The sequence below is a fragment of the Myotis brandtii genome, unplaced genomic scaffold (genome assembly GCF_000412655.1).
Source record: "Myotis brandtii unplaced genomic scaffold, ASM41265v1 scaffold96, whole genome shotgun sequence".
In the NCBI taxonomy this organism is placed as follows: Eukaryota; Metazoa; Chordata; class Mammalia; order Chiroptera; family Vespertilionidae; genus Myotis; species Myotis brandtii.
In genome coordinates this window covers 614,553-625,956 of record NW_005371972.1, presented here as the reverse complement: position 1 = coordinate 625,956, position 11,404 = coordinate 614,553, and the positions used below count along the sequence as shown (strand labels likewise).

The 11,404-nt window shown below is 58.0% G+C and overlaps 1 protein-coding gene across 1 annotated transcript in view; it reads right to left on the bottom strand.

The window, feature by feature from the left end:
- Positions 1–1,219: 1,219 nt before the first annotated feature.
- LOC102253682 (kazrin-like) overlaps positions 1,220–11,404 on the bottom strand; it is a 15,520-nt gene continuing 5,335 nt past the window's right edge. The window contains exons 3-7 of the mRNA XM_014533286.1: positions 7,859–8,090; positions 7,164–7,265; positions 6,563–6,729; positions 5,259–5,355; positions 1,220–3,607 (exon numbers count right to left, since the gene is read on the bottom strand). Coding sequence (XP_014388772.1) covers positions 3,443–3,607; positions 5,259–5,355; positions 6,563–6,729; positions 7,164–7,265; positions 7,859–8,090 — 763 coding nt within the window. The 3' untranslated portion in view covers positions 1,220–3,442. The remainder of the gene's footprint in view (positions 3,608–5,258; positions 5,356–6,562; positions 6,730–7,163; positions 7,266–7,858; positions 8,091–11,404) is intronic.

Sequence of the window (11,404 nt, the reverse complement as noted above, 5' to 3'; positions counted from 1 at the left end):
AGCCGAGAGAGAGATGGAGATCCTGGAAATACCGTGCAGCTCTCTGCCACCAGCCTTACCCCTGGGCTCCACGTTTGAGTGATGCACCGGGAAGGTAAGTCCTAGGCTGGAAGGTGGGGGAGGGTGGGATGGCCAGTACTGCAGTGGGGGGTGCAGGGGTTGGGAGGGACCCGCTGGGATCTGGAGGCAGATGACTGTGTTCCAGTCTCTGCCTCGGGGCTTCTTTGCTTTCTAGAGCTGGGCAGGCCCTCGGCCTTTCCAACCTCAGTTTCTGCATCGATGCAATGGGTTCATAATCTCCTTCCAAAGAGGCTGTTGGGGAATGAAATGAGAACAGATGTCGAGAAAGGCTGCCTCGTCAGGGAAGCGCTGTGCAGTAGTGTTTATTGTTACAGTGTTAACATTCTCTCTGGGGAGGGTGTTCCCCCTGTGAGTCCTCAGCAGCCCCCAGCCGGTGGGGGAGGCTCGGGAAATCCCCCTCCCCAGCCAACCCCGGGGAGGAAGGCCCATTCCCACGGTTCTGTTTCCCACGGGGTCTTTCATGTCACTCAACTGCCAGGAGCCCGTGGGAGTCTCGAAGGAGCATAGAGGGACCCGGGGGCCCTGCGGGGAGCACTCAGGCCTGTTCTTGCCCACGTCACCCCACGCTGCCAGCCCCAGCCCGGGTCAACGAGCTCAGGATTGGGGGGCATTATTCCGAGGCCCCTCCACGCTGGCTGTGTAAGGACCCCTCCCCCCCGCACTTCATCAGGTCAGGGTCTCACCCTGCCCCCTGCAGCCTGGGGCCTGGTGACAGCGACGCTGACAGCAGAGAAAGGCTCTGCTCAGCCCCGGACACAGGGGTCTCTCAGGGGCGCCTGGGGTCAGAAAGCTGAGTGCCAACCAGGTGCCTCCTGGTGGCTCTGGCCCAGCCTCTGGGAGGAACACGGGTCCCTCTGCCCACCCTGGTGCTCCCGCCTCTGGCACCAGCCACCCGTCCAGGGGGCCAGCCCCGCAGGCACGGGCGGCACCTCCCAGAGAAGCGCGTTGTGCTGTTCTGCGTCCCGATGCCAGGTCACCCTTCAAGGACCAAGACCACCGCCCAGGCGGTTTGGGCAGGACGTGCAGGTCCGTGTGTGCAGGTGGCCGCTCAGCCAGCCCTTGTCAGTCAGCCAGCAGGTCTTCCTGTCGAGTCCGTCTGCGCCCCTTGCCTCCCCTTTCCCCCCCCCCCCCCCCCCCCCCCCCCTTTTTTTTTCCACAAACAGATTGACATTTTCCTGAAGACAAAGCCCAAGGCCAGCTCCCAATGCGCACCTGGTGAGGAGCGAGTGTGTGCTCAGGGCATCTTTGGACCAAAAGGTGGGTGTGAAGTGGTCCACGTGGCCCCAGGCCTTTCGGACTAACGTCACCCCTGCTGGTGACCCCCAAGCCGCTGCTTGCTCACCTTGTCGGCAAAGGGGGTGCGCCGGGGACAAGGCGAGCTTCATTCCTGACAAGCCTTCGCCCACCCTGAGGGGATGACTGGCCTCCTGCTTGGCTGCCCCCTGGAGGCAGGTCCTGGGGTGCCGGCCACCCAGGCTGAGGCTGGCTCAGGAGTGACCTGGCACCAGCGTGGCTGGGCGTCTGGTTCTCCCGCCCCAGCTGCGGGCTCTGCAGCTCCAGCCCACATGTGGCTGAATGTCACAGAGACACTGGGGTCTGGACCCTCCGCGAAGCCAGGGCAGGTCCCAGAGCTTCACGCCTCAGGCCCCGGAATCAGAACTGTGTCCCGAGGAGGCCAAACATCGGACAAGAGGGGGCGTCTCCCTGCCCACCTACCAGGCACCTGGCCCCGGGGGCGGGAGGCTGTGCTTGTGTCACGGTGGGGGAGACGCACGGTCTGGCTCTGGGAGGGACCCCCAGTTCCTTGGGGCTCGGTCTGTGTCGCCCACCCTGGGTTGGAGAGGTCTTCGAGGCTGACTCAAGTGTTGGGAATTCACACCCTTTCCTCCTGGCCTCTCAGGGCACACGGCTTCAATGGAAGTGGGGCATCGTGGTTCCAACAGATGACCCGCTTCCATAACCGAGTGTCAGTGGGATGCTGCGTTTTGTCCTTCCCGGATCGTCACTCAGCGTCGGGGTCCAGGAAGCCCAGCCGATCCCTGGAATCAAACTGGTTTCCAAGGGCTGTGCCTATGGGGTGCCTCTCTCTCTCTCTCTCTCTCTCTCTCTCTCTCCCCGCTCAAGCCCTATCAGGGTGCTAAAGGGTCGAAATATCCCACATGCCTTGTGCTCCTTTTGCACGTTGTTTCCAAAATAACCGAGTTAGAGGGGCAGGTCCATGTCCATGTTGTGTAGTAAGTTGGGGATTAGACCCCCAACTTCCCACCTGCCTCCCAAGAGGCTACGGAGTGCGTTATAGACGTTAGTCAAGTGTTAGTCCTCGCACCCCCCTGGCAGGGAAGCAGCGTTAGAGGAGGATGCTGAGGCGCAGAGAGGCGAGGCCGCCGGGAGAAGCCACACAGCACACAGTGGCGAGTCAGGCAGAGGCCCGCGGTTCTCGCCGCCATCCCGCCGGCGTGGCTCTGCGAGGCTCATCTCAGCCAGGACACCTGTGCGCAGGCGGCAGCCATCACAGCGAAGGTTTGCGGGGGTAGCGATGAGGACTCCCTGCCCTGATCCCGGATCCGCTGCCACATTGGGCACAGTTGTCCCGGGCCTCCCTCAGTCATCCCTGATCCTGCCCTCACCTGCCCTTCGCCCGATGACAGGATGTTGCATTTCCTGGGACTGTCATTGCCAAGCCCCGCCCCGCACAGACCATCCACCTGCGCCCACCCGGGGAGCTGCTCCTGGGAGGACGAGCAATTACTCTCCCACACGTCCACCCCCCGTGACCGGGGCTTTCGGGGCAGAGACAATGACTCCCCCGTTCCGCTTGCTCCCAAGAGGGGCTCAGCGACCCCCCAGGGAACCCAGGCTCTCAGTCACGGGGGCGAGGATGCTGGGCTGCGCCCTCCCTCCGTGTGGCGTCTCGGCCCTGGGCAGCCTTTCCTGCCGCCTCACTGGCTGGAGGGTCACCTGCTGACGGGTCAACCTTGGGCTTTGCCTGCTGACCTCTGTCCCCGCGGGGCTCGCATGTCTGCGTGGAGCCCATCTGCTCCTCCCGGATGGGGCGTCGTGGCCCCTTTCCGCCTTGGCAGCCAGGAGAGCGCTGACAGTCAGTCACTCTGGGGTGGGGCCTGGGTGATGGAGGGGCTGGCATGTGACAGGTCCTGGGGCCAGTGCCCTTCTGCTGAGTGGAACGTCGCCGGCGGGCGCCTCCTGGCTCCCTGTGCTCCCATCTGAAGCTGCGGCGTCTGTGGGGATTTCCCCGGGACCGACGCGCCTCCTCAGCCGCAGGCACTATGTACAGGGGCGATGGCGTCCGGCTCCTCTTCCTCTAGGTGACTCCCCATGTGGGGTCTGGCCGAGCATCGGCTCCTCACACGTTGGTGACCTCCAGGCCATTGTAGCCCTCCAGGCGGCACTGCTCTGGCCGGCCCTCGAGGTCCTCGTCCCCGCAGTCTTCATTGTGGAGGGAGCCGTAGTCATCATGGAAATCGGGCTCTTTGCTGCTGAAGCCCCGTCCTATCTTCCCCAGGGGCAGCTGAGGAGAGAGCACGAGGCCACAGGACCAGGAAGAAAAGGAATGGAATTTTCAGATCTGGGACGTGTGGCGTCTCCAAGTCTAATTGCTGTGTGACCTTGAGTAACTTCCCTAACCTCTCTGTGCTTTTCCTATCCTATATAATAAAAGCCTAATATGCTAAGCGTCCAGTTGTCTGGTTGGCCACTCAACCAATCAAAGCGTAATATGCTAATGATATGCTAAGGCCGCTCAACCGCTCACTATGACATGCACTGACCACCAGGGGGCAGATGCTCCAACCAGTAGGTTAGCTTGCTGCTGCAGACTAAGAGAGATGGGCTGGACATGCCCGGGAGCCCTCCCGCGGTCCCTCCGCACCCTGATCGTGCACGTGCACCGGTGGGGTCCCCTGGCCTGGCCTACACCTTCTCGCAATCTGGGACCCCTCGGAGTATGTCGAAGAGCTGGTTTCAGCCCAATCCCGCAGGCCAGGCCGAGGGACCCCACTGGTGCACGTGCCTCTAGTTAGCAATAATACTCCACTGCTCAGGGAGACTGAGAGGAATTTGTGAGTTAACATTAGGAGAGAGCTTTGTGTTCCCAACTGGAAGGAACCAGTTGTCACCAAGGGTGAGAATAAGACATAGTCTTTCTGATTATCCACAAATCTCCCATCTTCCTCCTCAGTGGGAGGAAGGCGTAACGGAGGAGGGGCCGTCCGAGCATGCGCATGGGGTCTGACCTCATTCCCAAGTCAAGGAGAAATATTCTAGCGCTGCCTCATGTGACGTAAAACGTGTGGGTTTCAGAGAGTCTCACACCAGGGTTCAGATCCCTGCCCTGCCACTTCCCAGCTGTGTGACCTGGGACAAGTCACTTGCCCTCTCTGAGACTCAGTTTTCTCAGTTACTAAATGGGAATAGTAAATCCTATCTTTTTCCATTTTTCTCCCCATAAAGAAAGCCTTTTAGACATGTTCCCCTCATCACACTCTGGCCATGAAATTAACCGCAGATATACTCTCCTAGTGACATAAAAGGAGGGAGGCGTTATCCAAGCCAGTTTCCCCCCCTTTGGGGGAGTCGCCCTTAATGAGAATGCTCGCTCTGGGCCGAGAGCACCTTAGGAGGAAGGTGGTCATTGATTCATGCTTCTCCCCCCACGTTTACTAGTAGGAAGGTGCCTGGAAGGCTGTTAGCGCCCCCCAGGGTTCGCTGAGCGAATGGAAGAATTTTGGGGTCACTTCTGCCCCCTGTGCCTCCACCTCCACCGAGGACTGTGCGGTCTGAGTGTGTGATCAGCCCCAAACCGCACACGTTTGCTCACATCAGAGGCTCCCCTGCTGCGACTGGCCAGGTCACTGGGGCTCAAACCCCAAGTCAGTGGCTCCCAGAGGCCTCTGCTTCAGGAGTCCAGGTGGGTCCCAGACTTTGTATGAAAAGCAACTGCCCAGGTGACGCTGAGGCGGCTGAGACCTGCAGGTGGAGCCACTCCCCTAACCCTCGTGGGGCTTCTGCATCACACAGGTCCCGGGGCCTCTGTCCTTGTTGCACCTGTGACCCGGCCCAGCAGCCCCCACAGGCCAACACAGGAGCTGGGAAGGGCCACGCTGGCCTGGACAAAAAGACCTTCCCAGGCAGCAGGACTCAGTGAACCAGAGGCCACTTACCCGGCCAGCCTTGTGCCTGATGCCACTGCTGTTCTCCTCCTTCCCCGCCCGGGGGGTGCCGGGGGCCCGCCCGGGGGGCGTGCCGAAGCGCTCAGTACTGGCCTAAAGACCCCAGACAGCCGGAGTGCATGTCTGTGTGTGTGTGTGTGTGGGGGGGGGGGGGGGGGGGGGGGATCCAGTCAGCTCCGGCTCCCGGAGACACGCATGCTCACGCGTGGCCTGATCGGCCCTTAGCAGCTGTGTCCCCAGGGCCATGCGCTCTGTAAGGGGTCATCGCAGCACTTCTCTCATAGGGCGTCCTGGAGCCAAATGAGATGACACACACGAGGCCCAGAGTGGCTGGTGCACCGGGATGGACGGCTATAATTACATCTGACTGTGACCAGCAGGGGCTGTGAGGGGCACAGGCCTGGTCTGAGTCCCCTGGCAGTGCCCTCGTGCCGCCACCGATGACCGATGACCTCGCTGGGCCCATTTCCTCATCCATACAATGGAGCCCGGGAAGCACCTCTGGCCTTTACTAGTTAGCCATGTGCCCTGAGGGGAAGTGGTTGCCTTTGCGGTGCACACAGCGGCACCGGCCGGCCCTGTCACCACCGCGCCGGAATACCCCCCTCGTTCTCCCACAGCAGCTGCCATCCCGCCGTGTGGCTCCTTCGGATGGAAATACAAACGTGTCGGGAAGAAACCAGCACCAGACGGAGGTCTTCGGAGGCTTGACGCGGCCTAGTGAGCATTTGCAGCCCAGACCTCAGTGCTCAGTGATCAGTGGAGGGTCTGACCTGCTGCAGTCACCTGCGGGGAGCATCCACTAGGAGGCGCTAGCCTGCTCGTCTGGGTGTTTGTTCTTGGTCACTTTTCTGATGAGGAGACTGGGTAGGTGGGCTGGCCGGGTCTGTTCACCTGGACCATAAACACCATTCGGATGCCCAGCCCCTTCTCCAAGCCTTTGACCCCACAGGCATCCCTGCCTGGAATGGCCGTTGGCATCGAACCTCTGAGGCCAGTGCGAATCGTCCCCAGCTGAGACCCCCTCCCAGGGCCTCTGCTCACACTCTCCGTCCTTCGCCCCGTTCCGAATGCCCGGGGCCGTGGGGATGTACCCACACACTTTACTCCACCTCTTTCTAGTCCATGACGTTTGAGCTAAAGCACTTCGCTTCTCTGAGCCCCAGTTCCCAGCCCTATGAAAGGAGACCAACCGCCCTGTTGCAGGGGCAGGCGGGACCCCGTGAGTGAGGGCCCGGATGGGGAGTCGGGGCACCTGCCCCCGCGTGGCCGGGGGCGAGGCTGCCCGCACTCACGTGGCCGGGGGGAAGATAGCGCTCATCTCCTCCGCCAGGTGTCTCCGGAGGATGTGCTTCCCGCTGGGGATGCCCAGGGCGGTGGCCATGGCCTCGGCAGTAAACGTGGGCTCCAGCACCAGCACGGCGCCATGGACCCCGCTGTTGGTCAGGTTGTCTGCATACTCCTGGGGGCAAGGCATGAGGCTGCTTAGCCTGCTGCTGAGGGACCCTCGCTCCCAGTGGCTTGGCCCCTTGGGGACCAGTCATTTCACACTGAGGGGAGCCCACCCTCCCTCTTTAGGGCCAGCAGGGCAGTGGCCGAGGCCAGTTTGTCCCTGACTCTCCCAGACCGCGGCAGGCAGCCCACACGCACTCGAGTGAGACGATGGGCCTGGAGTCAACCCGCGCCTGCTCTAGAGAGTGAGGATGGCTGGCATCCCTCACCCACTGTGAGGAGGGCATCGGCACTGGGGCCCATTGTGGGGGCGGGGTTTGTAGTTCCTCCTCTTGAGTGACAGGAGGCTTCTTGCCAGCCGGGATAACGATGCCCCCGCTCACACGAACATGCATGGGGTCTGCATCTGCCTGAGTCACCCCCACACCCGCTGTCACCCCTCACCTTCAGGTCAATGTCTCGCACCCACTTGAGCACCCGTTGGTTGGTCCAGACCACGGGGTCTGTGTTCTGTGTCTCGCAGCGGGCCCGGCGCTCCTGGAGGGCCTGTGGGAGGGAGACAGTGGGTCAGTTTGGGGGACAGGGGAGCAGGCTGAGGTCACATGGGGAATAAGCGTCCACAGTGCTCACAGGGACCTCAGTGGCCTGGGTGAGGACAAGTGATGAGTTCTTGGGGGATGAGGACTCACTGTTTCCCTTGAATTGAGCACAGGGCCTGCCTCATACTATAGGCCAGTGATGGCGAACCTATGACACGCATGTCAGAGGTGACACGCGAACTCATTTTTTTTGGTTGATTTTTCTTTGTTAAATGTCATTTAAATATATAAAATAAATATCAAAAATATAAGTCTTTGTTTTACTATGGTTGCCAATATCAAAAAATTTCTATATGTGACACGGCACCAGAGTTAAGTTAGGGTTTTTCAAAATGCTGACATGCCGAGCTCAAAAGGTTCGCCATCACTGCTATAGGCAGTTGTTGGAAGGAGGGATGGAGAGAGGAAGAGGTGGATGCATGGATGGATGGATGGATGGATGGGTGGAAGGATGGGAAGGTGGTTGGATGGGCAAACAGTGACTGTCAGAGGGGGAAGTAAGGGTATGGCAGGTGCCTGCACCCACAGCCTGGCTCTCACCTCCCTGCTGAAGTTCACTTGGTACAGCAGCTCGATCCCCAGCAGGATGCTGACCTGGTGGAACTTCTTGGACACATTCAGGTGCTTCTCCAGGTCCCGCTTCATCAGGGAGTTCAGCATCCGCCCATCGACCAGGTGGTTTTGGAAGGCCTGGGCGTACTGGGACAGGCCGATGTCGTTCAGCCAGGCCTTGGCCACCCAGTGATGGTCCAGGTCAGCCGCTTTGGACAGGCTGGTGAGGAGAGACACAGCCAGAGAGAGGGGTGGTGGGGAAGGTAGAAGGAACAGAGGTTCGGGCAGAAATGGAACAGAGGTGAGCAGAGATGGGGCGGGCATTAGAGGGGCAGACAGTCACAGAGATGGACAGGAACAGGGAAGGAATGGAGAGACAGGAAGAGAGAGCAGAGATGAAGTGAGAGGGGGAGAGAGGGAAGAGGGAATGAGGGAGGGAGGGAGAGAGCGCGCCCCAAAGGGTAAAAAGGGACCAATAGAGAGAGGGGATAGGAAAAGAGAAAAGACCATATTTGGACACAATGACAGTGGAGAGGGATTCAGCCAGGCCTTGGCCACCCAGTGATGGTCCAGGTCGGCCGCTTTGGACAGGCTGGTGAGGAGAGACATAGCCAGAGAGAGGGGCGGTGGGAAAGATAGAAGGAACAGAGGGGTGGGCAGAGATGGAACAGAGGTGAGCAGAGATGGGGCGGGCATTAGAGGGGCAGACAGTCACAGAGACGGACAGGAAGAGGGAAGGAATGGAGAGACAGGAAGAGAGAGCAGAGGTGACGTGAGAGGGGGATAAAAGAGAGAGAGGGAAGAGGGAGCGAGGGAGGGAGGGAGAGAGAGCACCCCAAAGGGTAAAAGGGACCAATAGAGAGACAGAGGGGATAGGAAAAGAGAAAAGACCACATTCAGACACAATGACAGTGGAGAGGGACAGTGATGGGCAGCAGGGACATGTGTCGCAGTAAACAGCACCTCCGGGGGCTCCTGCACTGCCCCGCCACCTAGGGCCCCGACAGAACCCCCGAGGCCCACAAAGCGTCGGCCTGGCCCGTCTCTCCTTGGACTGTAGCCAGTCACATGGTAGCACGCCTAGGAATCAGAATTAAAACCTACATTTTGCCTATTGCAGTATTCTCTCCTCACTGCCACCCCTCAGATTTCCTTGTATCCCACACAGACCTTGCCCCAGGGCCACGCACATAGTAGGTGCACCAGGAATACTTCTCAGATGCATGAACGGGTGGAGGAGCCTGGCGAGGGTAGTCCAGTCGGCTGTCATTCCCTTGCTCGCCACACGGTGGCAGCCTCGCAGAAGGAATAGGTTAGCGTCCCCCACCCTGTCCATCTACCAGTCCGTCTTGTCAGTGTGTCTGTCCCTTCCTCTTCTTTTCTAGGTTCCAGGCACGACCATCCCTGGCATGGATTTCTGCACCTGCCTCCTGACTGCCCCACCCCACCGCCCCTTCTAATGCATGCTCCCCAGGGCTGCAGGTGGACCTGGAATCACTTCAATTAGAGTAGGTCACTCCTCTGCTTAAAATCTTTCTGTGCCCGAAGCTTAAGTGCATACGACTAAGTGAAAGGCCACAGAGTGTATGATTCCAAATACATGGCCTTCTGGAAAAGGCGAAGCTAGGGGGACAGTACCAAGGTCAGGGGCTGCCAGGGGTTGGGGTTGAGGGGAGGGAGGAGCAGGCAGAGCACAGAGGATTTTCAAGGCAGTGAAACCACTCGTCTGACCCGGTAACGATGGACGTACGTCGTTACATGTTTGTCCAACCACAGAATGTGCCACTCACTCCTAGAGTGAACCCTGATGTCAGCTATGGACTTGGGATGGTGATGATGTGTCTATGCAGGCTCCATGGTAACTAATGCTCCATCTAGTGGGGGGTGTGATAATAGGGGAGGCTGTGCCTGGGGGTGGGTACGGGGGACATGGGAAATCTCTGTATCTTACCCTCAATTTTGCTGTGAACCTAGAACTGCTCTTTAAAAAAAAATGCCTTAAAAAATGAGGGTGGAAACAAAGGCTTTTCTTCCCAAGCAAAATTGAAATAATCTATCGTCAGAGGAATGGCCTCCAAGAAAGGTTAAAGGGATTTCTTTCAGAGGGAAGAGAACAACAAGCCTGGGGAAATTTGGACCCCACAAAAGAATCAAAAGGAGAACTCCTAAAGCTCAACAACAGAAAGGTAACCGGATTCAGAAGTGGGCGATGACTGTAACAGACACGTCTCTAAAGGAGGTAGGGGGTGTCCGAGAGACACGTGACAAGACGCTCAGCGACACCAGTCGTTAGGGAAACGCAAACCAAATGAAATGCCACCTCCCCCTCATTAGAATGGCTACTAGCAAAAAGCCCACAGAGCAACAGGGCTGGAGGGGGAGTGGAGACACGGGAACCCTTGTGCATTGGTGGTGGGAGGGAAAACGCGCAGCCACTGTAGAAAGCAGTGTGGTGGCTCCTCAAACCTTAAAAATAGAATTCCAGCCATTGCACGTCTGGGCATCTCCCCAAAAGAATGGAGAGTAGGGCCTCGAAGAGGTATTTGTACACCCACGTTCACAGCAGCATTTTCCACAGCAGCCAGAAGGGGGAAGGCACCCACGTGTCCATCAGCAGATGAATGGACAAGCCAACTGTGGTGAGAGCATACAATGGAATATTAACCAGCTTTTAGAAAAAGGGAATTCGGCGATATGCTACCACAGGGATGAATCTGAGGACAACGTATAAAGGAGCAAATTATTTATAGGTGAAAACGGTGGCACAAAGGCAGGAGGAGAAATCATTTTATACTATAGACCAGTGGTTCTCAACCTTCCTAATGCCGTGACCCTTTAATACAGTTCCTCATGTTGTGGTGACCCCCAATTTCATTGTTACAAATTGAACATAATTAAAGCATAGTGATTAATCACAAAAACAATATGTAATTATATATGTGTTTTCCGATAATCTTAGGTGACTTCTGTGAAAGGGTCGTTCGACCCCCGAAGGGGTCGCGACCCACAGGTTGAGAACCGCTGCTATAGACAAAGGTGCATGCTATTATTTGAAGATAGACAGTGGTAAGTTAAGTGTTTATATTGTAACCTCTACAGCAACAATAAAAAAATAAAGAAGTTATAGTTCACAAGCCAGTAGTGGGAACATTCAACTAATAAAAAATAAGTCAGTAAAAGAGGAAGAAATTAAAAAAAGGGTAGATTTAAAGAAAATAAAACAAGAAGACTGTATGGTGACTTTCCTTGGCAGAAATCAAATCTGAAGTCCTCGGAGGGGCTACCAGGATCTGGGCTCCCCTCCCTCACCCAGCTCCGGCCTTGGGGGACCTCGGAGATGCTCTGGGCTCTTTGCCCCTCCTCCCCTCCCCCTGCACCCCCATCCTTCCAGCCCTGCCCCAGCCCCAGCCCCAGACCCAGGACTCCATTCCAGCCTCCCAGAGGGAGCTGTGCCCTGACTGTGCTGCCTGAAGTCGCTCCCCCAGCCTGAGCCTCTGCCTCTGAGTATTTCCTTCAAGCACTAACCGCACAGGA